Source organism: Lemur catta, chromosome 23, assembly GCF_020740605.2.
Source record: "Lemur catta isolate mLemCat1 chromosome 23, mLemCat1.pri, whole genome shotgun sequence".
Lineage (NCBI taxonomy): Eukaryota > Metazoa > Chordata > Mammalia > Primates > Lemuridae > Lemur > Lemur catta.
Genome location: NC_059150.1, coordinates 20,576,564 through 20,603,509, shown reverse-complemented (window position 1 = coordinate 20,603,509; position 26,946 = coordinate 20,576,564). Strand labels below are relative to the sequence as shown.

The 26,946-nt window shown below is 36.8% G+C and overlaps 2 protein-coding genes across 8 annotated transcripts in view; one reads left to right on the top strand and one right to left on the bottom strand.

The window, feature by feature from the left end:
• Positions 1-9,562, bottom strand: part of SWT1 (SWT1 RNA endoribonuclease homolog) — a 72,464-nt gene extending 62,902 nt beyond the window's left edge. The window contains exons 1-4 of one of the 5 annotated variants that reach the window (XR_006731107.1): positions 8,545-9,179; positions 4,006-4,095; positions 2,180-2,257; positions 297-355 (exon numbers count right to left, since the gene is read on the bottom strand). Coding sequence is in view for 4 of the 5 variants with exons in the window: in XM_045536411.1 (XP_045392367.1) it covers positions 297-355; positions 2,180-2,257; positions 4,006-4,086 (218 nt within the window). In the remaining variant the exon portion in view is untranslated. Of the gene's footprint in view, positions 1-296; positions 356-2,179; positions 2,258-4,005; positions 4,096-8,544; positions 9,180-9,358 lie in introns of those variants that run through there. The other 4 variants (XM_045536411.1, XM_045536410.1, XM_045536409.1 and 1 more) reach the window with 4 other exon arrangements.
• Positions 9,563-9,624: 62 nt separating this feature from the next.
• TRMT1L (tRNA methyltransferase 1 like) overlaps positions 9,625-26,946 on the top strand; it is a 34,737-nt gene continuing 17,415 nt past the window's right edge. The window contains exons 1-10 of one of the 3 annotated variants that reach the window (XM_045536406.1): positions 9,633-10,167; positions 11,620-11,763; positions 14,666-14,776; positions 16,598-16,711; positions 19,807-19,871; positions 20,884-21,013; positions 22,377-22,500; positions 22,975-23,054; positions 24,885-25,134; positions 25,729-25,941. In XM_045536406.1, the coding sequence (XP_045392362.1) occupies positions 9,933-10,167; positions 11,620-11,763; positions 14,666-14,776; positions 16,598-16,711; positions 19,807-19,871; positions 20,884-21,013; positions 22,377-22,500; positions 22,975-23,054; positions 24,885-25,134; positions 25,729-25,941 (1,466 nt within the window). In that variant the 5' untranslated portion in view covers positions 9,633-9,932. Of the gene's footprint in view, positions 10,168-11,619; positions 11,764-14,665; positions 14,777-16,597; positions 16,712-19,806; positions 19,872-20,883; positions 21,014-22,376; positions 22,501-22,974; positions 23,055-24,884; positions 25,135-25,728; positions 25,942-26,946 lie in introns of all 3 variants that reach the window. The other 2 variants (XM_045536405.1, XM_045536407.1) reach the window with 2 other exon arrangements.

Here is a 26,946-nt window from a genome sequence, read left to right as displayed (position 1 = left end):
TAACTTCTTTCACTAGCATATATAATGAAGTTATGTACCTTATAATCATGTATCAAAATCAAATCACTTGAGATAACAATCTACATTTGAGTGTCATTTACACGAGAGAGTTTTGACATTTTGATAGACTTTTACTCTACTCAACTTTTTCTTAAATTTATAGTAATATTAAAAAAAGTCACTAATCATAATCTGTGATATAGCTAGAGATATCTGCATGCAGAACAGTACTAATCAAAGCAAATAAAGGATTTTTCAAATCTAAAGTAAAAAGATAAGAAAAAGGGGAAATTTACCTTTTCAGGTCTTGTCTTCTTTTTGTATTACAGTACAGAATATCTGTATGATCTGATTTCTGAAATTTAAAAAAAAAAGCCTATCATTTAGGAAATATAAAGTATACACTGGTACTTTAGTTAGACAATATTTTTTCCATAGCTATATCAGTGAGGAGGCTGACATAATTCACTTAATCCTTCTAATAATTTTGTGAGACCGATTTATCATTATCCCCATTTTACAGATAAAATACCCAAGGCTAAAACAGAGCTAGGTATCTTCCCCAATGTCACAGAGCAAGTCAGTAGCAGAGCTATCATTTGAAATCAGATCTGTCTGAATCTCTCTACCTATCATCCTATCTATGTACTCTGAAGACACAAGGTTAGTCACAAGAAAGGTAATGGACACATACGATATATATAGTCCCTTCATAAAGAGCTTAAAGTAAAAGGTTAAAGATGAAAGAAGTCTGAGGATATGTACAAATAACGTAATATTAAATATAAGGATATAACTAAGTGTCAAAGCAGAAGAATCGTTATAAGTGCTAAAAGAGTTCAAAAGAGCAACTAAAAGATGAAAGGTACCCAGGAACACAGGTGGGCAAAACATACCCTAAAGACTAAAATAAGGGTGAAAAAAAGAAGGCATTTTTAGCTAAGAATGCTTAGCAATTCTAAGAAGCTGAGGATGACTGGTATACATTCAGAAGCAATAAAATAAACCATCCTAGCCAGAGGCAGAAGGACTCTTAGAGGAAAGAAAAAAAAAAAAAGAAAATTGCATAGTAAGGTATGAGCAAATTTAAAGGAGCCCTGAATGACATACTAAATAGCGAGTGAAGATTTTTCATCAGAGAAGAAATGTGATGAAATCAGTGTGTTTTAAGAAGGTGAATATAACAAAAATAAATTGAAATAGTTTAATTATATGAAAATGAACACATACATTCTTGTTTTTTTAAACAGTACTTTTAGTTGCTGTTTTATAAACAAGTAAATTCTTAAAAACACAATTTTGCATCCTTGGAACTTTCACTACTTTCTCTTATTACCCCTCTCCACACACACACACACACACACACACACACACACACACACACAACTATGTAGCTATCCTGTATATACATATAACTTCAACCTCAATATGGTAAGTACTTCACCAATTACCCATGGAGGGGCTTTATACGTTTAATCTGCTGTCACTATCTCTAATTATTTGTGTGAAAGTGGAAAGAACTCTGGACTTGGCTCTGCTGCTGTATTCAGTTTTGTATCCTTGGGTAAGTCATTTAGCCTTCTGGATTTCAATTTCCAAATCTGAAAATGCAAACAATACACCCGCCTTTGCTATCTCAAAAGGAGATTGTAAAGACAAATATAACCATGTATGTTAGAAGACTTTAAAACTCTCTAAATTTATATCCATGTTAATCCATGTCGTCTAATACCACATGGTAAGGTCTATCAGCACAAGAAATAAAGAACTAAATAAATTCTTTCTCGTTGGCAGAAGAAAGAAAAACCCAAACATTGGTCTTCTTCCTATCGGCTATCAAAAAGTATTAATTGATCAACACTTATGTGCACAAATGGTAGTAACATTCATTGGGTGTCGGGCAGGTGAGGAGGAGAGGGGATGGATATATTTTACACCTAATGGGTGCGGTGCGCACCGTCTGGGGAATGAACACGCTTGCAGCTCTGACTCAGGTGGGGCAAAGGCAATATACTAAACATTTGAACCCCCATAATATTCTGAAATAAAATATATATATATTTTTAAGTAAGTATAATAGAAAGGAAAAATTATGGAAAAGTAGTGGGGGGGAACCCTAACTGTAGATAAAAACTTTAATGTAAATAACTTAAGTTGGTTATGGTATCTAAACACTCACCAATTTTCTCTTTTCTGGTGGATTTGATCTTACAGAGTAAGCCGAACTAGCAGGATTTGCTGAGGTTTTTTTCTCTTTCTTGTTGTAAGAATGCCATTGGCGGAGGGGGGAAAGCACAAAACAAAGCACAGTATAAAACAACACTATTTCATCATTATTATTATAAATCAACATTTCCATTAAATAATGAACTTTCATGGGAAACAATGTTTGAAGATACATAAACTTTGGTAAGAGGAAGGAAAACTCAACTAGAAATAGAGAAGCCTTCGATGTTCAGGAATTAGAGATGAGACAGGATACACATGTCAGAGCAGGAGGTCAGCTGACAGTTCAGAGGAGGTTGCTGTGAGGTGGCATTGCCATGATGAGGTTCAGTCTTCTACAAAGCAAAACTATACATATATCCAGTCATTTTCCAGTAGATTCTGAATTCAAAACACCTTGGACAAACTTGCTTAGAGCATCTACCATGTACCAAAGACCTTCTAGACAGTAGAGAGAGATTAACGAAAAATAATAAAAAAAAATGAAATCAAGTCTTCTGCAGCAACATGGATGGAACTGGAGGCCAGCATCTTAAGTGAAACAATTCCGAAACAGAAAGTCAAATATCACATGTTCTTACTTCTAAGTGGGAGCTAAATAATGTGTACCCATAGACATAGAGTGGGGAATAACAGTCACTGGATAGTCAGTATGAGCTGTGGATGGGAGGATAAGGGATGAGAAATTACTTAATGGGTACAAAGTACACTTTCAGGTTAAACTAGCCCAGAATTCACCACTATGCAATGTATCATGTAACAACACTGCACTTGTACCCCTTAAATTTATACACATAAAAGATTTTAAAAAGAGGGAATGAGAGAGAATTGCAAACAGCATGCCAATTATTAATGGCAAATGGGGGGGGTATATAAATAGTACAGAGTACCGTATGGCCATGCTACAAGTCCCCTTTCCAATCATCACTGTACTTAGGAGACCAAATTAGCAATCATAAAGTTAACAAGCAAGAAATAAATACCAAAAAGTGCAATGATATGTGGAATACTTCATCCAGGTCATGAAAAAGTCTTATAAACTAACCTGCTACCAAAGAACTACTTCTTTAGTGAATATTCACCTTTGCCAGATTAGTCTCTCATCTTGCACAGTTTTATAGCACAAATACTATCTAATTCTGATGATGAACTATATAGACTATTCAGAAAGCATATATTAAAATTGATTATATGGTTTTTGTTTGTTTGCTTTGGTTACATCAAATCACATTGCAGTCTTTTTCCTGGAGACAAATACACAGCTCAATTAATAAGATATCCTAAATTTCATCTCCCAAAACACTTCTTAAGGCAATGTGCTAACAGTTATAGAGAAAGGAACATGGTAAGTATGTCTTTCCTGCTATTGGCCTCCCTCACATAGTGTTAGCCACTCTGACTGAAGAAAGTTCAATCCTAGCCAATGCTGAGGAAATGGAAAAGGGAGAAAATGTGGAAAATGGTCCAATGGTGAGTTATTGCTATCAATGAGAGGATTTGGGGACTTAGAATGGAAGTCAGGAATACCTAAGCAAATTACCTCTAAGCCTCAGTTCCTTCATCTATGTAATTGGGATAATAACATTAACACCTACCCTCACAGAGTTGTGAGAAATAAAATAATCCAAATAAAGAACAGGAAAACCAAAGGATTTCTCCTAGGTCAGCTGGGCAGAACAAAATGTTTACATAACTCATAATCATGAGGTATATTTTTTCATTACACAACAATAAATTGTTTAAAAGAGGCATCTTTAGGTCAGTAATCAAAATTCTTACTTTTTCACCACAGCAGGGTGATGAAGTGGTGCCTTTTCTCCAAGACTTCTCTTTTTTCCCACAAGATTGTTTGCTGAACATCTTGAAAAGCTAAAATAAACATTAGAAATATATTATGGCTGGGCATGGTGGCTCACAGCTGTAATCCCAGCACTCTGGGAGGACGGACTGAGGGCAGGATTTTGACACCAGCCTGGGCAACAGAGCAAGACGCCATCTCTACAAAAATTAAAAAATTAGCCGGGCATAGTGGTGCATGCCTGTAGTCCCAGCTACTCAGGAGGCTGAGGCAGGAGGATCGCTTGAGCCCAGGAGTTCGAGGCAGTGAGCTATGATTGTGTCACTACACTCTAGCCCAGACAACAATGAGACTGTCAAGAAAAGAAAAGAATAAAAAAGAAAAAAAAAGACAAGAAAAGAAATATATTATAGTTTTTTAATATACATTAGAAATTTTTCTTCTTCCAGTTATATAAAGATTGAAATTTTACAAAATGATTCCCATTTTTTAACTATTCCCAAGCCGACAAGATTCTCTCATTGTTCCACCTTTCGTCACTTACTTACATTCTCCTTCATAATGATCTATTCACCTCCTCCAGCTTCATCTATTGCCTTTTCAGGAATGACTGTGAAACTACGCCTTGAACCCTGACCTCACTTAAGCATCAGATCACCATTTTCAACTGTCTGCAGGACTGCTACTGCCGGGAGTTCCCCAGCTGACAGGGCTGAAAACAGGGTGTCGCCCAAGAATAAAAAGAGAGACAACAGAGGAGAAAGAGTGGGGTCAGGGGACTCAAGGCTTTCCAGACCCAGAGTCCCTGGAGTAGAGAGTAATTCCTCACTCGTATTTATTCATCTCAAACAAAAGATCATCATGAATCATACAATTAAACATGTTTTAAAGATATTCCACAAGCAAACAAACTCTAAAGATTTTCATAACGATTATAACAATCAGGTATATGTTATACAACCAGGCTATAAAGATTACTACACAGATTAAGATATCCAGATGCACATTGATCTCAGCAAAGCTATTTCTAGCCTAAAACTAAACAGGAACATAAATTTAGAATTGTGGCCAGGCTAGTTTTCCAGTGGGTTGGACGCTCCTAATAGCAGTCCTAGAGCAGTTTTCCACCCCAGGTGAGGTACTGTTGGCAGTTCCTCCTGCCCTTGGAATGTCCTTACCATTTGGAAACCAGCCACACTCATGCAGACTGTCACGTCCGCAGGGGTTCCTAGGCCAGCAATATCCCTAGGCCACCCTAACATTTCTAAGCTACCCCAACATGCTATATTGCACCTCATCCACATTTCAATACCAATTACTCTTAAGTTTTCATTTTTCCCAACACACCCTCTGTCATCAGTGAATAAGACTTTGGATAAATCCTATACATTTTTTGATCCCCAGTTCCATGATATGTAAAATAGATAACCTGTCTCAAAGGATTTTTGAGGACTCAAATAAACAATGGATGTAAAAAATACCTTGCACAGGGAGGTACATAGCAGGGTCTAAGTAAATACTTGCTTACGTGGTTGTCTTTCTACTAGAACCTGGGCTACTTGAAGAGTATGCTATATTAAAAATTTGTAAGGTGCTTATAGATGTCCGCTGAATGAATAAGAGAATTCTTCTTCCTCAGAATATTCACTCTTTCATTCTGATCTGCTTCCAATTCTTGCTCATTGCAGTTCCTCTGTCACTTCCTATACTAGTTCAATTTTCCAGCCCTGCTCTGGACCAAGTCAATACTGTTAGCTGATGACAGGAAAAAAAAAAAAACCAATAACACAAACATGACCACACCCTATGTTTATAAACAGTATCAAGTTAGTGTGCCCCAGCAGTATCCTGTGTTGGGACACAGTGACTAGAAATTGGCAATATCACTAGGTCTGTTGGGGTGGGAAGATATAAAAGGGAAGTAGAAACAAAGCCCTAAAATAGAGTTAATCACTGATAGTGACATATATTGAGACTATGAACATAACAGGCCAGGTGCGGTGGCTCACTCCTGTAATCCTAGCACTCTGGAAGGCCAAGGCAGGAGGACTGCTTGACGTCAGGAGTCTGAGATCAGCCTGAGCAAGAGTAAGACCCCGTCTCTACTAAAAATAAAAATAAAAAAATTAGCCAGTCAACTAAAAATAGAAACAAAAAATTAGCTGGGCATGGTGGCTCACGCCTGTAGTCCCAGCTACTCAGGAGGCTGAGACAGGAGGATCACTTGAGCCCAGGAGTTTGAGGTTGCTGTGAGCTAGGCTGATGCCACAGCACTCACTCCAGCCATGGCAACAAAGTGAGACTCTGTCTGGAAAAAAAAAAAAAAAAGAAAGAAAGAAAAAGAAAAAAAGAGACTATGAACATAACAAAGGCTAGAAACCAAGCAATTCCAATTATTTGTGGTAAACCACAATCAGAGTAAGTGAAGTTCTACAAAAGAATGATCAATTATACTAACTCAAACTTTTAGAATGCTTTGATGAATATGAAGAGAAAAAATGCCAATAGCTAACAGAAAATTAACAAAAATTATTAAATGACTGTTCAACACAGACTTCTAAGAACAGATTCTAAATTACCAAGAAATTTTGCTTTGTAAGATAGTTTATGGTAATAGTTGAATTCACAGTTGAGCTTCCGAAGTAGTAACTATCTTTTCCCTTTCTTGTTCCAAAGATTCCATTCCTTAGGGGGGAAAAGGCACAAGAAAATATAAGAATTTCCAAGGCCGGGCATGGTGGCTCACGCCTGGAATCCTAGCACTCTGGGAGGCCGAGGCGGGTGGATCGCTCGAGGTAGGAGTTCAAGATCAGCCTGACCAAGAGCGAGAACCCGTCTCTACTAAAAAAAATAGAAATTACCTGGTCAACTAAAAAATATACATTTATATATATCTGTATATAGATATATATAGAAAAAAATTAGCCGGGCATGGTGGCGCATGCCTGTAAGCCCAGCTACTCGGGAGGCTGAGGCAGTAGGATCACTTAAGCCCAGGAGTTTGAGGTTGCTGTGAGCTAGGCTGACGCCACAGCACTCACTCTAGCCCAGGCAATAAAGCAAGACTCTGTCTCAAAAAAAAAAAAAAAAGAATTTCCACAAAATGCATTGCTTAGAGATAACTGGTTATAACATTACTTTTATAATTTAAACTGATCCATGCTGGTCTGATGATAATGTTGCTTTCAATACAAAATAGTGCTAATTTAAAACTCTTACCTACAAGACACGTTGAAAAAGTACACTGCAGATTGTGGACTAAGGAGAAACATTTATACATTTACTATGACAAATGTTTTATATCTAACTTAGTGTAAACTCATATTCTATGCAAATCAAAACAAACTAAATTAGGGGAGAATTCCTGTGCTAGCCAGTCTCTAAGATGGCTCCAGATGTTTCCTGCTGCTTGGTAATCACGCTCTTATGTAGTCTGCTCCCAAAATGAATAGGGCTGACCTATGCAGCCAATAGGATATTGCTACATGGTGGTACATGGCTAAATCATATAAGACATCAAGGCTTCTGCCTTGCTCTGTCTTGGATTGCTCATTCTAGTGAAAACCAGCCATGAAGACAAACAGCCCATGGAAAGGCCCACCAGCGAAGAACTGAGGCCTCCTGCCAACAACCAGAACCAACTGCCAGGCATGTGAGTGAGCTACCTTTGAAACTAATCCTGTAGCTGATCTCTAAGCCTTGACGTGGCAGTAGCCCTGGCAGATATCTTCACCGAAACTTCATGAGAGATCCAGAGCCAGACCCAGCAAGAAAGCCATTTCTGAGTTCCTGACCCACAGAAACTGTGAGGTAATAAATGTTTACTGTTGTTGTAAGTCACTACATTTTGGGATAACTTATGCAGCAGCAATAGATGAGTAATACATTCCATTAATATAATTCCTCAAACTTTAAAGATTCCCTCTTTAGAATGTCTCAAGAGCAAGAGCCATTCATAGAAATTCTTAGTAGAATTCCCATGGAATCCACATGCTAAATCTAACCCTTCTCATCTTCTGGTTTCCAGCTGGTATTAAATGATGAGGTAAACATATTGAATCTAGCTTTCAGGTGAACCATCTAGTCTTTTAGAAACAAAAAAATCAATCATTCTTGGATGATACACAGATATAGTTAGCATTTCTATAAATTATAATCAGTGTTATTGTCCCATTTTTAATTGACTGTTAAGCAATCAGTCAACTATACATCTGGGAATAGTAGTAGTTGGGGGGGGTCATTAAAATGGCTTTTCAGATTATAATTCACAGAAGCTTCATGGGGATAATGTTTCGCTTAAACCGGGGAGAGGGTAAAAAAAATAAAATCCTCTAGATATACTTCCTAACTAGGATGGGAGGAAGCGAAGGCTAACTTCTAGTCAAGAGTTTCAAAGTGCCAACTAAGTATGCTATCTCTCCCCTGGGTTCTGAAACAAGTGGGAAATACACAGACCAAGAAGACAGGTATTTATCAGTTTTATTAACTAAGAAACCCGAATGGAAGTGAGAGTATTGTACCTGAGACTAAAGTGGGCTTCCCTCTTCGTCCCCCGGGCCTGTAACATTCGGACCAGCTCCAAGCAGGGCGGCCAGAAATCTCAAGTTTTCCCCTCTCGCTGCCCCAGGCGGTTTTTTCACGGTAAAAAAAGGATAGAGAGAGAGAGAGAAAGAGAGAAAGAGAAAAGAACAAGAGAGGCTTGAGTGCCAAGCAGGCCCGGAGAGTGAAGCGGAGAGAAGTGCCGGGGACGGCGGACTCACTGGCACATGCCTTGGAGAACGTAAAACGCAATAATCAAGTGCCCCGAAGCTCAACACCCTCTGAGCTCTGGTTGTTATCAGCCTAAAAACAAGGCAAAACAGGGCAAAAGAACAATTCCACCCACCGGACGCTTACAGCCACACCGCAGCGCTACCGATACAGGCAATATTGAAGGCTAAAGCAAAAAAACAAACAAACAAAAAACCCAAGGTAAGAGTATTGAGGTGCGGTGCGGGTGAGGGTGCGAACGAAAGAGCAGAGCCCCAACCCCAAGTCAGCGGCCCAGCCGGGCAAGCTCGTCCGCGGCTGGGAAACCGCCGCAGCCCACCGCCAGCTCCACGGGAACCCGTCTACACTGGGCGAGGGCCGCGGGCAACCCGGGAGGCAGGCCGGGCCACAGCCTCGCCCTCCATCGAGCCGGCTCAACTCGGGTCAGCCCAGAGCCGCCCCGCCCACGCTCGAGTGACTCCTGAGTCCCCAGTGGGGCCGGCCGGCCGCCCACTCGGGTATTTGGGGCAGGGGAAGGGGGGAACCCTGCCCGGCAGAAACGTCACCGCGCCCCCCACTTCCTACCTCCTCGGCACCCCCGGCGGCGGCGACTCCGGAGGCCCAGGCAACGGGAAAGGACCCCCGACCCCGATGCCCGCTGGGAAATGTAGTTCCGCGCTCGGGTCCCGCCTGGACCCGAACGCTCCGGGGCGTTTGTTTAGATTGGTGTTCGCTTCCCCCGAGGACTTGGAACTCCGGCCCCGCCCCAGGCGGCGCGGTGCACCCTGGGCATTGTAGTCTTGCTCTGTGCGGCGGCGGCGGCGGACGGGTGGAAAGGAGGCGCACCGCGGAGACGGAATCCTCTTACCCCATTGGACGCCGTCCCCAGTGCGCTTCTGCGCAGTCTGTGGTGGCGTCGTAATGCCTCGGGGAAAGGGAAGCGGACGGGGACCTGGAATCGCTGCCTCTGGCTTCCTATTTTTTTACTAGCAGGATTTGGTCACTGGTTCTTCACCTTTTGTCTGTTGCACGCGTCCCGCCCTCCCCATTTGTCTTCCTAGTCCTTGGATCCAGCCCAGTGGGCGTTCACGTCAGTTCTCTCACGCCGCCGTGAGCCCCCTGTTGGTCCCCGGGCGGGCCTGGCACGGAGGCGGTAACTATGGAGAATATGGCGGAGGAGGCACTGCTATCCCCGGAGAAGGAGGAGGTGGAGGTGGCCCAGGTCCAGGTCCCGACCCCGGCCCCGGACTCGGCTCGGGTCCCAGCTCCGGCCCCGGATTCGGCTCTGGACTCGGCTCCGACTCCGGCCTCGGCTCCAGCCCCTGCCCCTGCCCCGGCCCCGGCTCCGGCCTTGTCCCCGTCCCTAGCGTCTGCCCCCGAGGAGGCTGAAAGCAGTAAGTGCAGGAGGCCAGCTCTGTCTGCCGCAGGAGAAGCGAGAAAGTGCGCCTTGCTGGGAAGCAGGGGAGGCCCTTCTCCACCGGGATGGTTTTTATGAGCAAAGTCAGGTTTAGGGAAATGAAGGGAGGGAGGAGGGGCCGGGTAGCGGGTAAAGCAGGCGTACGGGATGGGAGAAAGCATCTCCGTGAGCCTGAGGACGTCGCGGTGAAGGGTATGTGAAGGCCAGGGGTGCTGCAGATGGAAGGAAATAATGCAGTTAAGGGCTTCTTGGATAAAGGAGGTCTTTTTATGGTACAAAAATAGGAAGTTACACCTAATTTGGTAGTTCCCTCTCAACCCAGTCAGCCATCGTTAACCTATGTCCTTTCAAATGTGACATTGCAACTGAGGCAACCTGTTTACGATACTAGTAGATCCTGGCTGCCAAGATTTAGAAACCATGACTGTCAACTAGCTTTTCTGCTTCGACGTACACAAAGAGATGGGTTTTTCTCGTTATTTCATTTTCTTTAGCAGCTTGCTTCCAAAAAGAATTTGAGACTGATGAATAGTTTAGCAAACAATCGACTAAATTTATGGATGTCTTCCCCCATACATAAATTGAGTTTTATACTCTATTCCAGAGGAACTTGACTGTTGAAAATTAATAACCCATATTATTGTGCTTCTGATGTGCTTGCATGTTTTCTAAGTAATAGTTTATTGACCATATTGGAATATAAAAGATTGATAAGTAATTCTTAAGGATCTTCTGAACATTTTTAAGTGTAAAGTGTAAGAAAGATTTAACGAAGTTCTTTTAACAAATTATTTTGTGGTCCATAAATTGACTTCTATGCTGTTTCTGAATTGTAACTTAAAATATCTTAAGTTAATCCATCGTCTTTCCTACTTCCAGACTAGTTTTGAGTTTAATGTTTATAAAATACTTGGATAGTTGTAGTCTAATATTATTTTACGATTTTGAAACAACTAAAAATTATTATAGATTTAAGAGTAGGGCTGATCAGGAAAGACAAAGTGAGTATGCCTCAAGTAGGCCACTCCTCATCATAAAAGATCAGAGCTTATAGGTGCAAAATAAGGCCAATTATTTCTTTGCCACAACTACAGTGGTTCGGGAGGGGGATGATGGTATTAAACTCTCCTAAGTAGCCTCCTACCTCACTTCCAGATTTTATCTGTTTATCTGTTTGTATTAGTTAAAAGTGGTTCAGCAGCTTTAGGGAATGCATACTTTCTTCACCTCCCCACCAGCAAAATTATGTTAAATATAATTTGGAAAGATTTATTCATATATTCAAAAATTTACAAATACATAATTTGAAGAATGTATACTGTTTGAGAAGCCTGAAAATGCATTAATGGGACAAATATGTAATAATTGAGAAACATGAAATGCATTAAAACTAAAATATATATTAATCACATTAAAAAACTATTTTTAGATGGTCTAGTCAGTCCTTTGAAGCCAGTCATAACTAGGCAAGATGAAGATGTCCAGTCTGAAATAGAATTGAAAATTGAGGAAAAAGTAACAGAAGTTGTAAAAGACCCTCCTAACATCTTGGACTCATCTGATTTAACAAGAGGTTTGCCTGTTGACTTCTTGATTGTTGGTGTGTTATGAAAAGCAGGTTGAGTGATTCAAACACAGATTCTGATACCTACTATCTTGAACCAGAAAATGATTTCAGAGGTATTTATAGGCATATCATGAATTTTTAGACAGATCTTTGAGAGTTTTCTTTAATACTGGAACCACAGGATTTTTAATTCTCTAACTTACCTTTCTCTTATTTTGTACTATTTAATAGTTAGAATAATTTCAATAAGTACATCTTTATGTAGTGCTCTTTATCTTGTTTTCGTATATACAGATCTTTGAACTATGGAAACCAAAAGCATTTATGGTTACCAATTAGATAGGTTGGTTTGTACACATGGATTCATTTCCTGAATACTACTATTTGATCTAGCAATTAAATGTTTTTGATCAAATAGGAAAAAGTTTTGCCTGATTATGGAAATTAAATCTCATCATAACTCATTTGAAGAATATCTAGTATAAGAAGTAAACCAATATAATGTTTGCTGTTCTTTGTTTTTGCTCTTTAAAAATAAGGTGAAAAATTATCTTTTAATAAATTTGAACAGGAGTGTCTGATAGTGCTGAATTGGATTCCAAAACTATTGACACAATATTCTACTGCATCCAAAAAGTCTAATGATTTTTTAAAATTATTACTTAACAAATTTTAGTGCCTTCTGTGTGCAAATTACTGTGCTAGGCACTTGGCCATCAGAAAGATGAACAAGGCATAGCCCCTGCCGCCTTATTGCTTATTTGTGGGGGAGACAAACAAGGATACAAATTATAGGTGAACAGGTGAAATGACAGTGCAGCTCAGAGAGGCATAGGCAGGAAGGTGGCAGTGTCAAGAATTTTAACCTAAGAACATAATGAATATTAGAGAGCCTTGTGGTTTATCCCATCATCTCCTATCTCTTTGGATCTTTACCTGTCAGTTCTCCTAGTGTTATATATATAGGCCCCCACTTTGTAAATGTTCCTTTCTTTTGGGATACATACATATTCAATCTCTCCATCCTTAAAAAGGAAAAAAAAACCCAAGTTGCAATCCCATTCATCTCCTTGTTTATACTGCCAAACTTCTTGGAAAAATAATCTACACTGATTTTTCTATATTTTCTTTCTTCCAATCCCATTTCTATTCCCAAGTACCACTGAGCCTACTTTCTTAAAGGTCCACCAGAGACTTGCTACATACTAAATTCAGTAGCCTTTTCTTGATCTCTACAACTGTTTGTGATACTTAATGTTGAGCATTTCTCTTTTATAGACTCTTCTTCCTTGGCTTCTGCATTATTTTGATTTTCCTTACCATTTATTCTTTCATAATCTACCTTCCTTATTCTTTTGAACCAACTTCTATTATAAATACCTACATCACTTCATACCTCACTTCCAGATTGTATCTGTTTATATTAATCAGTAGTGGATTCAGCAGCTTTGAGGAATGTATCCTCCCAACCTAATCAAGAATATACTTATTCATGTGTTCTCAAATTTAGAAGTATTTAATATGAAGAATGTGTAATGTTCAAGAAACCTGAAAATGCATTACGGGGACAAATACGTAATGATTAAGAAATCTGAAATGAATTAGAATTAAAATATGTATTAATCACATTTTTAAATTAATTTTAGATAGTAGTGTAGTCATTTGAAATCAGTCATAAGTAGGTAGGACTGGGTCTTGACTATTTCCTTCTCTTTTTCACACTTTCTTCATAGGCTTTCTTACTCATTCTCATAGTTTCACCTAAAGTGTTTTACTTATGATTTGTATCTCCATAATCCTCCTGAGCTCCAAAAACAAATTGTCAACTGCCTACTGGGCATTATTACAGAATACTCTACCAACAGTGCATCAAACACACTACGTCAAAAATTAAATTTCCTTTTCTCTTTCTTCTTCCTTTCTGCCAAAAGGATTTCTTTTCTCTTCTTTAGTAATGGTACCATTATTCTCACCCATAAAAACTCAAAATCTTAGAATCCTGTTTGATTTTATCTTTCATCCTTATTCCTCACATCCCAAATTCCGTTGTTTCTTCTTTTACCTTCTGATCTTCTGTACCTTCCCCTAATTTTTTCACCTTTCTTTCTGATCCTTGGTACTACTGCCAGAGAAACCTTCCTGAAATGCATTCAAATCTTATCATTATTCACTTCTTCAAAAACCTGTTAAGACCATTGCCTGAAGAATGAAGTCCAAACTAACTTGCATAGAATATATGCCTTCTGTGATCTGTAATACATTTTTGGCTACATTTTTTTCTTCCCACTCCACACCCCCAAACACATTACATTCCAGCCAAGGGTAGGGTAGAGGCAGCTATATATTTTATACCACATGCCTTTGTTTATGAGGTTATTTGAATTTATAAGTCCAGTCACCAAATCTCAATTAGTCTCAATCAAATGGCACTTCAGTAAAGATGTTCTCAAAGTCACTTCTTAGAATTACTCCTTCCTCTGTACGCCTGCATCATATTACCTCCTACCTCTACTGTTCATTTCATGCTACCTTGTATTATAGTTAGAAGCTAATGTATTAATCTCTCCCACCTGATTGAAAGTTCTTTGAAGACAGGAAACTGGCCTGTATTTCCTTCTTTGTCATTTTGTACAGGGTGGAAACATTTTTTGTAAAATTATGTTGACTAATTAGATAAAATTGTAAAGCCGTAAAGTTATTCAGTGGGGTGTTTTCCCCCAACTTTTTGCATTCTGAAGCACACTTGTTATTTTGTAAACTGAATTGTGGCCAGTATTCCCCATCTAGGTACTAGGAGACTATATTGCAGAAAATAAAATTGTAAACTGTGTGATGTGATAAAATAAAAATGGAACTACAATACAAATTGTTAACGCATAATCTTCTAACTTTTAAACTTTCCTTTCAGAGAGACACTTCTCAATTCAAAGGCAGCTCGCTGATCTAGAGAAATTAGCTTTTGTAACTGAAGGGGATTTTGACTCTGCCAATTCATTGAGCTCAGATAATCTTGATGCAGGTATTTCCATGTTTTTGTTTAATTTCTAATAGTTTACCGTCTTTCAGTTTGTGAAAACAGTTTGCTAAGAATAGACTTGTTTCTTCCTAATGAACTAGGACAGTAGTAAAATAAAAATTTTTATTCAGGAAATTGATACCCTTCTATGTGCAAAGGTGCTATGGGAATAAATTATTTTATAACTCCTCAAGAAAATTATAAACTCATGGATGTCTAAGAGCTGTGTATTCTAAAGTTAGGAATTGCATATGGCTACAAGTAACAGAGATCCAAAAAAACCGGTGTCTTCAATAATATAGAGGTTAATATTCTTTCATGTAAAAGAAATCCCAAGATAGGCAATTTAGAGCTGGTATAAGAGTTTCACGATGTTGTCAATGGCCCAAGCTCCTCTCTTTCTGCTCTGGTATACTTAGTGCTGGTTTCCATCCTTAAGATCACTTTATGATTTTTTTGAAGTAGGCAGTATATATAAAAAGATAAATTGTGCCTATACCGTATTGTGCCATATGTGAAAGATATTTGTTGAATTAAAAATTATTAAATGAGTTTTTGATTATTGCTCTATATTTTATTGCTTTAAACGTGAATTTGAGCTTTTAATCCTTTCATACACTTTTTTTTTTTTACCATGAAACATGCTCTGCAGAAAAGTAAATGGAATTTTTTTCCTTCTTTTTTAGTCGCCTTTTTTGTTTTTGAGGTAGGATCTCGCTACGTTGCCCATGTTGGAGTATAGTGGCTATTCACAGGCGTGATCAAAGCACACTACAGCCTCGAACTGCTGGCCTCAAGCGATCTTCCTAGCTTAGCTTCCCAACTAGCTAGAACTATAGGCATGCGCCACTGTGCCTGGGTCATACAGTATTTGTCAAAGTTTTTATTTGAGCTACATTACATTTCTTTTTTGTTTGTTTGGGGTTTTTCGGTTTTTTTGAGACAGGTTCTCACTCTGTTGCTTGGGGTATAGTTTGCAATGGTGTCATCATAGCTCACTACAACCTCAAACTGCTGAGCTCAAGCGATTCTCCTTCAACTTTCTGAGTAGCTGGGACTACAGGGGCATGCCACCACACCTGGCTGTTTTTGTTTTTGTTTAGAAATAGGGTTTTTTAGAGATAGCAGTTTGCTGTGTTGCCCAGGCTGCTGTCAAACTCCTGACCTCAAGCAATCTTCCCACCTCAGCCTCCCAAAGTGCTGAGATTACAGGCATGAGCTACCACGCCCAACTTACATTTCTAATAAAATAAGACTTCTATTTTGAAGAAGAAGGACTTAAATTCAGTGTTGGATGCAGTAGTTCTAACCATGCCCCCAGTCTCACAACAGCAATTGTGTTGGATCCCATCTACTCCTTCCACCTCCTTCTTCCTAACTTCACGTTAACAGTTTTGTTGCTGCAGATTAGTAGAGGAATACATAGCAGGTACTGGTGCTGTCTGCTCAGCACATGTTTTTCTGGGAGTGTGGTAACTGCCATCCTTTCCCCTGTCCAAAGTACAGAGTGATGCTCTCTGTGGCAGGCAGTTTTGCTGGAAGGATGTCATACAGTTTCCCACATCCTCAACCTCTCTCTTCTCAGTAGCAATAAGGGCATCAGATAGCCACAGAGAGAGTTTAGGGTAAAAAAAAAATCACTGGTCATTTGCTACAATAATTATCATTAACTACCTCCTGGTTCAGGGACAATGACTTCCCCCTAAAGTTAAGAAAGACTTTAAGAAGTGGGAGGCAGAGCCCCTTGTTAGCTCTTTTGTAGCTGAATCTAGGCATTAATAACTAGTGTATTCTGTAATTTATGGATTCTTTTTTCTTTTTAAGGAAATAAGCAGGCTTGTCCTTTGTGCCCTAAGGAAAAATTCAGAGCTTGTCATAGCCATAAGCTTCGTCGTCACCTTCAGAATTTACACTGGAAAGTCTCAGTTGAATTTGAAGGTTAGTATTTTTATGTGTGTAAAAAAGTAATGTGCACGAAATTTAATATTTGTTACCGGTATTGGAATTTTATTGTGAACATAATCAAATATTTTGAGTTTGAAATTATGAGAGATTTAGTGTCCTCACTTCTAACATATTTAATAAAAGACCATATAGCTCTATAGGCAATAGATACACATGACACAAGTAGTTTAGTTCAGCAAACATTCATTAAGCATCTTTTCTGTCCTGAGTACTCTGTTTGACCTTGGGGAGTCCATGTTACTTAGTGAACAATGTTTTGGTAAGTTATACTTTTCCTTTTATAGTAAAAATACTACTATTTTACACTTACTTTTGAAGGTATAGTAAATGTAGTAAAATAAGAAAATAAACTAATTCATGTGAATATTGTAAAAGACATGGTAACATCTCTTTTTCTGCCGATGGCTTAAAAAAGCTACTGGAGTTAAGAGTATTCAGAATGGTAGTGGGATATAAGGTAAATATTCAGAAATCGTGGCCTTTCTCTAGATAAATGGAAATTAGAAAAAAAGCACCAATTATAATAATGGCAAAAATGACACAATTTGGGGAAATAAATTTAATAAGAGGACTCAATGAAATAAAAAGTTAAAGGACAGAAAACAAGATCTTTTCAAGTTAAAAGACTTCCTAGATTCTGAGATAATGAATTACATGAATTATAGCATTTTTGCTAAAAGATCTGGCAACATCTTTTAAAATTTAAAATATACATATCCATCCACCAGGCATTTTCTCTCCTGGGAGTGCCCTAGAAGCAATAGAATCAACAGGCAAGGACAGATATAAAAGGACATTCATTGCAGCACATACTTAGTAACAAAAGCTTAGAATTAAAATAAGGAGATGGTCAATAAATTATGGTATATGCATACCATGAAATATTATGCAGCCATTGAAAAGAGTACATACCAGCTAACTTAGCAGTATTTCCACAGTAAACTAGTGGAAACAGCAATGTACAGGGAAGATTTTATAATATTCCATTTGGATAAAACAAAAAATCCTTCCTCAAAAAAAACTCCTAAATAGTAATCTTAAACATGTATATTTATACATGATTATGTGAGCATACAAATTGTTAAATATGGTTGTCTGGCACTTCAACCAAACTGGATGAAACAGTTAGTAAGAGACCCAGAAAAGAAGCCAGAACTGTGCCTGAACTATTTTGTTAGTAGAACTAGTAAAAGATTATCACTAGTCACTTAGAGAAAAGGGAATTAGACTAATTCAGGGGCCATCCTGTCTTTTAAGTCTAATTTTATATAAAAATATATAGCAAATAATAATTGACTTTTTTCTCGAAAAATAAAGGTCTTAATTTAAAAAATCTGTTTCATATTCTTTATTTAGGTCATTGTTTAGCCTTTAGGTTTGGTCTGCCTCCTCCAAGTTATTCTCTTTTCTTAAATGATTTGTGATATGTCTTTGCTTACTGACGGATATGGTTCTCTTGTGTATGTTAGATTGTTGGGTTCTTTCACATGATATTGATCAGGTAGATAGTGAAGCTATGATAGTTTTTGTCTTAGTGAGCAGGCTTCAAAGTAGTTGACAAGTATGTTGGAGGTAGAAGCAACAAGATCTGCTGAAAGAATGGATGTGAGATATAAGAGAAAGAGAGCCAGGAATGCTTGGGTTTGGAACTTGAGCAACTAGAAAAATGGATTTGGCCTTTAATCATTCGGAGAACATTACATTAGGACCAGGTGTGAGAAAGAAGGCCCGGACCAGAGACTTAGGCATGTAAAGGTTGAGATGCATTTAAGTGGAGATGTCAAGTAACCTATAAGCTATATGGATCTGGAGTTTTGGGGAGAGGTTGGGGCTAGAGATACTAATTTGCGAGTTGTCAGAATATAGATGGTATTTAAAGCCATGAGACTAGATGAGCTAACTATAGGAGTACATATTGATGGAATAAAGAACTCATACAGGGCTAACTCCTGGGGTACTTCAACATACACAAGTAAGAAATGGTATAAGAAGAAAGGAGTTAGAAATAACTTACAGGCTTTGAGTTAGGAGCGATTGTAAGGCATTATCTTTCAAATAAAGAAAAACAGTAAAGAGACCTGGTTTAAGAGGAAATGATCAATTTAGTCTTGACAAGTAGGTTGTCAAGATGCTGACCAGATGTTCAGTTATATTTCCTTAATAGGCAATTGGAAATGCGGATCTGGCTTTCTAGAAATGAGTTAGTAACCAGAGCTATAACTCGGGATTCCTTCCCACAGGAGAGATAATTGGAATCATGAAAGGAATTTAAGTTACCAAGGAAATGAGAAAAAAAAAGTCATGTAGCCAATCAAGCCTAAGTAATATCTACATTTCAGGGTATGAGAGAAGAAAGAGGATCTGTAAAGATGATTAAGAAGCATAAGAAGAGAACCAAAATAGTGGTATAACATAGATGAAAGAGGGTCTGTATAATGGCAAATATAGCATGAAGGAAAGATGATGAAGCCTAAGAAAAAGTCATAGTGGCAGAGAATAAATGGTAAAGCTGAGTCCCAAAAAAGCTAAATGACTAATCCAAAAATAAAACAGTCACAGCAGAACTAGAATTTGAACCTGAATCCTCTTGTATTTGTGTGTATGTATACATATATACACATGCACAGCTCATATATAAACGTGTACGCTAAAGCAATTGCATTGAAGTAATTAAGATACTACAAATATAAAAATAGTCCCAATTCCTTGTTTATTTTTTTAGAGACAAAGTCTCACTCTTTTACCCAGGCTGGAGCACAGTAGCACTGTCATTGCTCACTGCAGCCTCGAACTCGAGCTCAGGTGTCCTCACACCTCAGCCTCCTGAATAGCTAGGACTACAGGTGTGCACCAGCAGGCCGGGCTAATTTTTTTAATTTTTTTGTAGAGACAGATCTCACTATGATGCTGGTCTCTAGCTCCTGGCCTCAAGGGATCCTCCCACCTCAGCCTCCCACAATGCTGGGATTACAGGCATAACCCACTGCACCTAACCCCCAATTCTTATAAAATAAAATTTGTTTATAATTTTTAATGATAATTGAACATTTAATGAACCTCCATTCTAGGTTACAGGATGTGTATCTGTCACTTACCTTGTCGGCCAGTGAAACCAAACATTATTGGAGAACAGGTAACCAGATATTATGTTTTTTGTTTTTACATTTAGTCCTCTGTAAAGAAAGAGCAATTTTTACTTACTTTAAAACCAAGATGTGTGTGTTCAGCAATGTGGTTTACTTTGAAATTCTGTATCTGAGTCCTTTCGGATGATCATATACTACATATATGAAATGTATGGAAAAAAGGATTGCTGTATTGAACTTCTCATTTTATAGTGTTTAATTTCAGTTAGATAAATTGCTCTCATATGTTTAAAATGAAAATTAACCCATTTACTAATTTTGGAATGGAGAACTTAGTAATTTTTTTTGTTTAAATAAATTTTGATCATGGATTAGGACCTTCAATTTCTGTGATTTAGTAAATATCTTAGTATGTTTCGATTTCATATTAATCCTCTCCAAGTTCTTCCTTTTAAGTTCAATTTGACAGAATCAAGAAACTTTCTGAAATCTTAATAACTTTAAAAAATACATGTGTTTATTTTTAGTATATATTTGACCTAAGGGGAATACAAGCTCTACAAACTATAACATTTTTTAGTGACACTATCCTGAACGGATATTAGCTTATTGAGCCCTCATTATTAATTTTTCTTTTGAGTCACTAAAAACAATAAAGTGTTAAGAAAAAAGTGTTCTGTGAACAGTAGTCAAGATGGTGCCTAAACCATCAATCAATCCAAGGTATTCTGCATATGATAACAATAGTATGATAAGGAGCCCTGTGTAATGCTGCTTATTCTCTACTTGCTCTAAGGTCCCAAGTAAATAGGAGGTAGCAGCACTAGTATAATTATGTGCTGATTATAATGAATGGGGAAAACTAGGAAACTAAACTTGTGGCCTATTATAAAGTAAGATTAAAAAGCATATGTAAATATAAGTAAGGAAGTTAAGATCCTTTCAGAGTCACATGACAAAATTAATATTATCTTCTATACCCAAGACACACTAACATTTGCAAACTTACACTTGTATTTCATTATCTTAGTAACTTATTTAAATTAAATTCTCTGATAGATATCCAATAAAATGGGCGCCCATTATCATTGTATCATTTGTTCAGCAACAATCACCAGAAGAACTGATATGCTAGGACATGTTAGGCGCCATGTGAATAAAGGAGAGACTAAATCCAGGTATACTGCTGGTAAGTTGAGAAATCTCATTAAAATATTACTAAGTAAATCCTTAAATAATGGTCCAGTTATTCTTTAAAGCCATCAGGCAGATAAAATATACTGATTTAACCAAATACTTTAGTTGACTGCTAATCCATTACTTCAAGTTTTGGTTTCTTTCTGTGAGGTTTCCAGTAACATTGAACTGTTCTCAATTTAACATATATTTAACGGTAAAGAAAAAAGCAAGTGACACTAAAGTAATATAGGTATCTTAATGAAAGATTATAGAATTATATTCATGACAGCTTTTATATCAATAACTGTGTTATACTTATTGCTGGAGAAAGAATGTAGAATGCAACAAAAGCCATTCATTATTCTGAGTGATATCAAATCATTAATCACTTGTTATCACTTAGGAATCCCTTTTCAAGAATTAAATTAAGCCCCAATGGCCTAAAGCAGCCATTGTATATCATGATTGATTTCTCTCCTGTACATCTAGAATGAGGCTATGTACCATTCTTTTAAGAACTGAAAAAATTAGTCACTGAGCTAATTTTCTATAAAGGTTAATTTTCTCACAGAACCTGGTTTGAGAAAGCCTGAGGTGACATGCCTCTTCAGTGGGTATAGAAGGATTTATAATACAGTTCTAGGGAAGGGTACTGTTATCTGGCAGTGTAGAAAGAGAAACATAGGTGCCATATATATAATATATACATTTAACCTTATGGTTGTATTAAGAAATCAAAACATAAAGAATTTCAATTGTTTTTCCCTACGCATGCTATATATGTATCACATCTTAAATATTTAAAACATACATCAGTATTTCATTTTAGTTTATAGCTAAATGATTCTAATGTGTATTAAATGTAGAATCATTTTTTCATTACTTTATAGCCATTTGAATGTAATTCGTGATTTAAAATCATAACTATGAGAGAGTATTCTGAAGTCTAGCATGCTGGCTAAGAGAATACAACCAGAGATATTTATTGTCTAATGATTATACCACAATAAAATATATTTAGCAGCCAGCCTGTGCAAACACAATGTAATGTTTGATGAATCATAAAGGTATTTTAGGATTTTGTGCTATTTTAGGGTGATTGTCCTTATATATCATAATGCCGATGTATTGATGTGCTAGGCAGTCAGGATTTTAAGCTAAGCTTTCTTTCATTCACCCAATACCTAACTGAGTGCTACTGTTTTCCAGAGACAGTGCTGAATAAATCAGTTCTTTGGTTTTGGGTTTTTTACATCTACCCACCTGTTTACATTAACACAAAATAATATAGTTATTTTTCAAAATGCATATTGTTTTAGATGTTTAGAATTATTGTGTGTTTCCCTGGAAATCTTTTTTTTTTTCCATCTTAGCTTCTACTGCTAAACCATCTAATGAAATTTTGAAAGAGGCAGACACGGATGTACAAGTTTGTCCCAACTATTCTATACCTCAGAAAACAGATTCCTATTTTAATCCCAAAATGAAACTAAATCGGTAAGATAAATTGAAAATAGGGTTATGGGATGTTTCAAATTATTATGAATGTACCTTCTCTCAACCTTTATGTTCTAAATAATTAAAATTTAAAACTAGTACAGAATGAAAATCATCTATTTTAACATTTTCTCAAAATGATTGTTTCCTTTTTTCTGCCAAGCCAGTTTCTTTATCAAAGAGTAAAACAGACCTAACTTTATATAATTACTGAACAGGCTTGTGCTTTTGTGGGCAAGTTTTATCTGTAAATGAATAAATGCTTATTAGTAAAATATAATTAGATTCATAGTTTAATTTCACATATTTTTAATTCTTATAGTATTAAATTGGGAATATATTACTAGATCTCTTTTCAAAATAGTTTGTACAGTAACTAGGAACCTCAGTTCTCACTGTTCTTAAATGAAATAAAATCTACAATGAAGAAGCCATGATAAAGTAAAATTATTTCAGATTGTCACTTCCTCCTAGGCAGCTAATATTCTGTACATTGGCCGCTTTGGCTGAGGAAAGAAAACCTTTGGAATGTCTAGATGCCTTTGGAGCCACTGGTAAGTTAGGAAGCTTTTTTGGAACCCTTTTTATTTATCAGATTTTTGTAGTATCTTTTCTTAGAAAATGTATATAGATATCGCAGCTAACCAAATATTTTGATGTAAAAAAATTAAAGATCCAAAGTAAAAACTGTTTAATTTTTTTATTGTGAAAATTTCAAATATATACTAAAGAGCATAATAAATGAATCCCTATGTATCCATCACTCACTTGAAAACTTAGCAGCTTATGCTCAGTGTTGTTTTATCTATATCCCCATACCTCATACCCAACTCCATCCATACCCATTAATTTGAAACAAATCTCATATATCATTTCATCTGTAAATATTTCAGTTGGATCTCTAAAAGATAAGGATTTAAAGAAAATAAAACCACGATAAGCTTATTACACCTAAAAAAATTAAGAATTCTTTAAGATCAATTGTTTAGATGTGGCCAGTTATCTCAATATTTTTAAAAATTCTAATCAGAATCCAGACAAAAGACTATATATTTCAATTGTTTGATATATCTGCAGTGTTTTCCTACAGATACCCTTTTTCTTTACTCCTTTTTAATCTGAAATCATTAAAGCTAATGTCTAAGGAAGACATTTCTAGCCTTTTCTTTTTAATGTACCTTTTTAAACATATCAGGTTTGTAGCAGTCATTTTGCATGTTTTGCCATCCCTAAAATGAGGGAGCCTAGAACTTACCTCACAAGCTTGTTGTGAAAATAAGAAAATATATAAGAAATAGTCCTTACAGTAGATAATAATTTTTCCCATTTATCAGACACATGTATGGTGAAGATGGTCAATACTTCCAATACATAAGGGGGTGTCTAATCCATATTTGCTGGGCTTGTGTCACTATCCCCATTTTGTAATTAATGTCCCTTATGACTTAAATCCAGTAGGTATGGAAAGCTCTGAGAAGGGGCTTTCTTGGTCTGAATTCTTCTTAATCATTTGCTTACATATACAAAGTTGTTCTTTTTAATTCACAACAGTGCTGTTGTGCAGTGTTGGTCTGGAAAAGTTGGTTTTCATGTTTTGGTGCAAGAGGAACAGAAAGAATTCCAACTTCCCATCCTCCCTTCAAGCAGAGTAATGCCATTCTTATTCGTATTGTATATTGGGTTTCTTTTTAAAATTTTGTTTAAAAAAGGTATTTCATTGTAAGAATGTAAGAAAGCCAACAAAGAAAATAAAAACTGCCTGCAATTCCACAAAATAAACAACCTACTATCCCACAAAATAAAAAACAGATTTTTTTTTTTTTTTTTTTTTTTGAGGCAGAGTCTCACATTGTTGCCCGGGCTAGAGTGAATGCCGTGGCGTCAGCCTAGCTCACAGCAACCTCAAACTCCTGGGCTTAAGCGATCCTCCTGCCTCAGCCTCCCGGGTAGCTGGGACTACAGGCATGCGCCACCATGCTCGGCTAATTTTTTCTATATATATTTTTAGTTGTCCAGTTTTTATTTCTATTTTTAGTAGAGACGGGGTCTCGCTCAGGCTGGTCTCGAACTCCTGACCTCAAGCGATCCACCCGCCTTGGCCTCCCAGAAGGCTAGGATTACAGGCGTGAGCCACCGCGCCTGGCCAAAAAACAGATTTTATTTGAACAAGGGTCATAAAAATGGTTTTATAAGAAGTATTAATGAAAATCTGTTAGACACATTTTCTTCAGAAGCTTTGTAGTGAGGAAGTACAATAAGAATTACTTATAAAAATATCAAAATTTTGAAATAATTTATTTCTGTTTATAAAATATTTTTAATATTATACTATTTTTATTTAATTATTACAATTTAAAAACATTTTCTTCCACATTTTTCCTAAGGGATAATGGGATTGCAGTGGGCAAAACATCTTGGAAATGCAGTCAAAGTTACAATCAATGACTTGAATGAAAACTCAGTGACATTAATTCAGGAAAACTGCCATTTAAACAAATTGAAAGTGGTGATGGACAGTAAAGAAAAGGAAAAGAATGATGATATTCTTGAAGAAGGAGAAGAAAACCTTGGTAATATTAAGGTGACCAAAATGGATGCCAATGTACTGATGCATTTGAGATCTTTTGATTTCATGTAAGTGGAAAAGATTTGTTATGTCACGTTCTTTTTTGTTTGTGTTTTGTTTTGTTTTGTTTTGTTTTTTCAGACCGGGTCTCACTCTGTCAGCCAGGCTGGAGTGCAGAGTACAGTCATAGCTCACCACAGTCTTGCACTCCTCGGCTCAAGCATCCTTGTGTCTCAGCCTCCCAAAGCACTGGGATTACAGCATGAGCCACCACTCACGGCCTGCTATGTCACTTTCTAAACTGATCTGAAATTTTCAGGGGTAGAGGTAGTTAAAAATTAAGAGTTTGTTGTTGTTTATTTATTTAAATTAATACAGTTTTTTGACATTGGCCTGCAGTGTACAATAAGGAAATTTTCTAGCATTTGAAATAAAATGCCTGGCCCTGACACTTTTCCACTAAGCCTGATTTATTTTTATAAGTCTTACATATCATACTTTCATTTTATTACTTACTTTAAAAACAGAATTATGTATATAAAATAGATTTGCAAGTATTATACTTTTGAATCCATGGAATTTTATCATTAGAAATAATTACAATGGTATAATTTTTGTTACTAATATGAGTTTACATATGTCTATATTCTTTCTAATTTTAGACATCTAGACCCTTTTGGAACATCAGTGAACTATCTAGATTCTGCATTCAGAAATATAAGAAACCTTGGCATAGTGTCAGTGACTTCTACAGATATCAGTTCTTTATATGCCAAGGCGCAACATGTTGCCCGGCGTCACTACGGATGTAACATTGTCCGAACTGAGTATTACAAGGAACTAGCAGCCCGAATTGTTGTCGCCGCAGTGGCAAGGTACCAAATCGCCAGCAGTGTACCTAGTATGTTTAGTATATGATAAAAAGAGACAATATTATAAGAAGTGCTTATCATATTTTTCAAAATATACATGAAATATAAATTCTGTATTTCATATTTGTAATCTTTATTTGTTTTTAATTTTATGTTGTATCTGTTAGAATCTTATTTAAAAGCTTATGCCTGGAATATTCAGTTTACTCTCTAACTTAAAATATTATTAGATAATTAAAGTAGTAAGAAACAAAAGATAAAAGTGAAAGTTAATTTCAAATCAGTTTATTTCAACAATGTAGGGTAGATAAGGGATAGAAACATGAAAAGGAAAAGCAAAAACTCTTTAAATTTAAAAACAACTATTTATTTTATATGCATTCTATCTTCTTTATATAGTTTGAATAAAACAATGGCTTATAAACTTGATTCTGCGAAATGATCTTACTTACAAAACAAGAAGTTCTCTCTGTTTCTCATTAGGACTTCCAAACAGAATTTAATAACAGATTTATGAAAAAAAGGAAGACTTTTTTGAGTGCCTATTATATGTAAACTATTATGCTAGAATAATAATAATATATAAGTGGACATTGAGAATATAGATAATGGATGATCAGCCAGCTCACTCACTAACCCTAACACTAGTTTCACAGCATTTAGGTGGAAATTCCTACCTCAGCATAACTACAGATTATTAAACTTCATAGACCTTAAGGGTTAATTCCTAATTAACTGAAACTCTGATGCTCAGTTGTACATGCCAGGGACCTATTGCACATACTTAAAACTCTTTGTAATATAACACCAACAAATTAAAATTAATACACATGAACTAAATTTAGTAGATGACTGAAGAGGGAAAATTAAGTACATAAATGGTATATCTAGTAGAACTTAATCCTAAAAGTCTATAATGGTGGAAAGAACTTTGACTATTGATTTTTCACTTAATATTCAGCCACTAGCATACTTTCCTGCATGTAGTCCTTACTCAATAAATATATA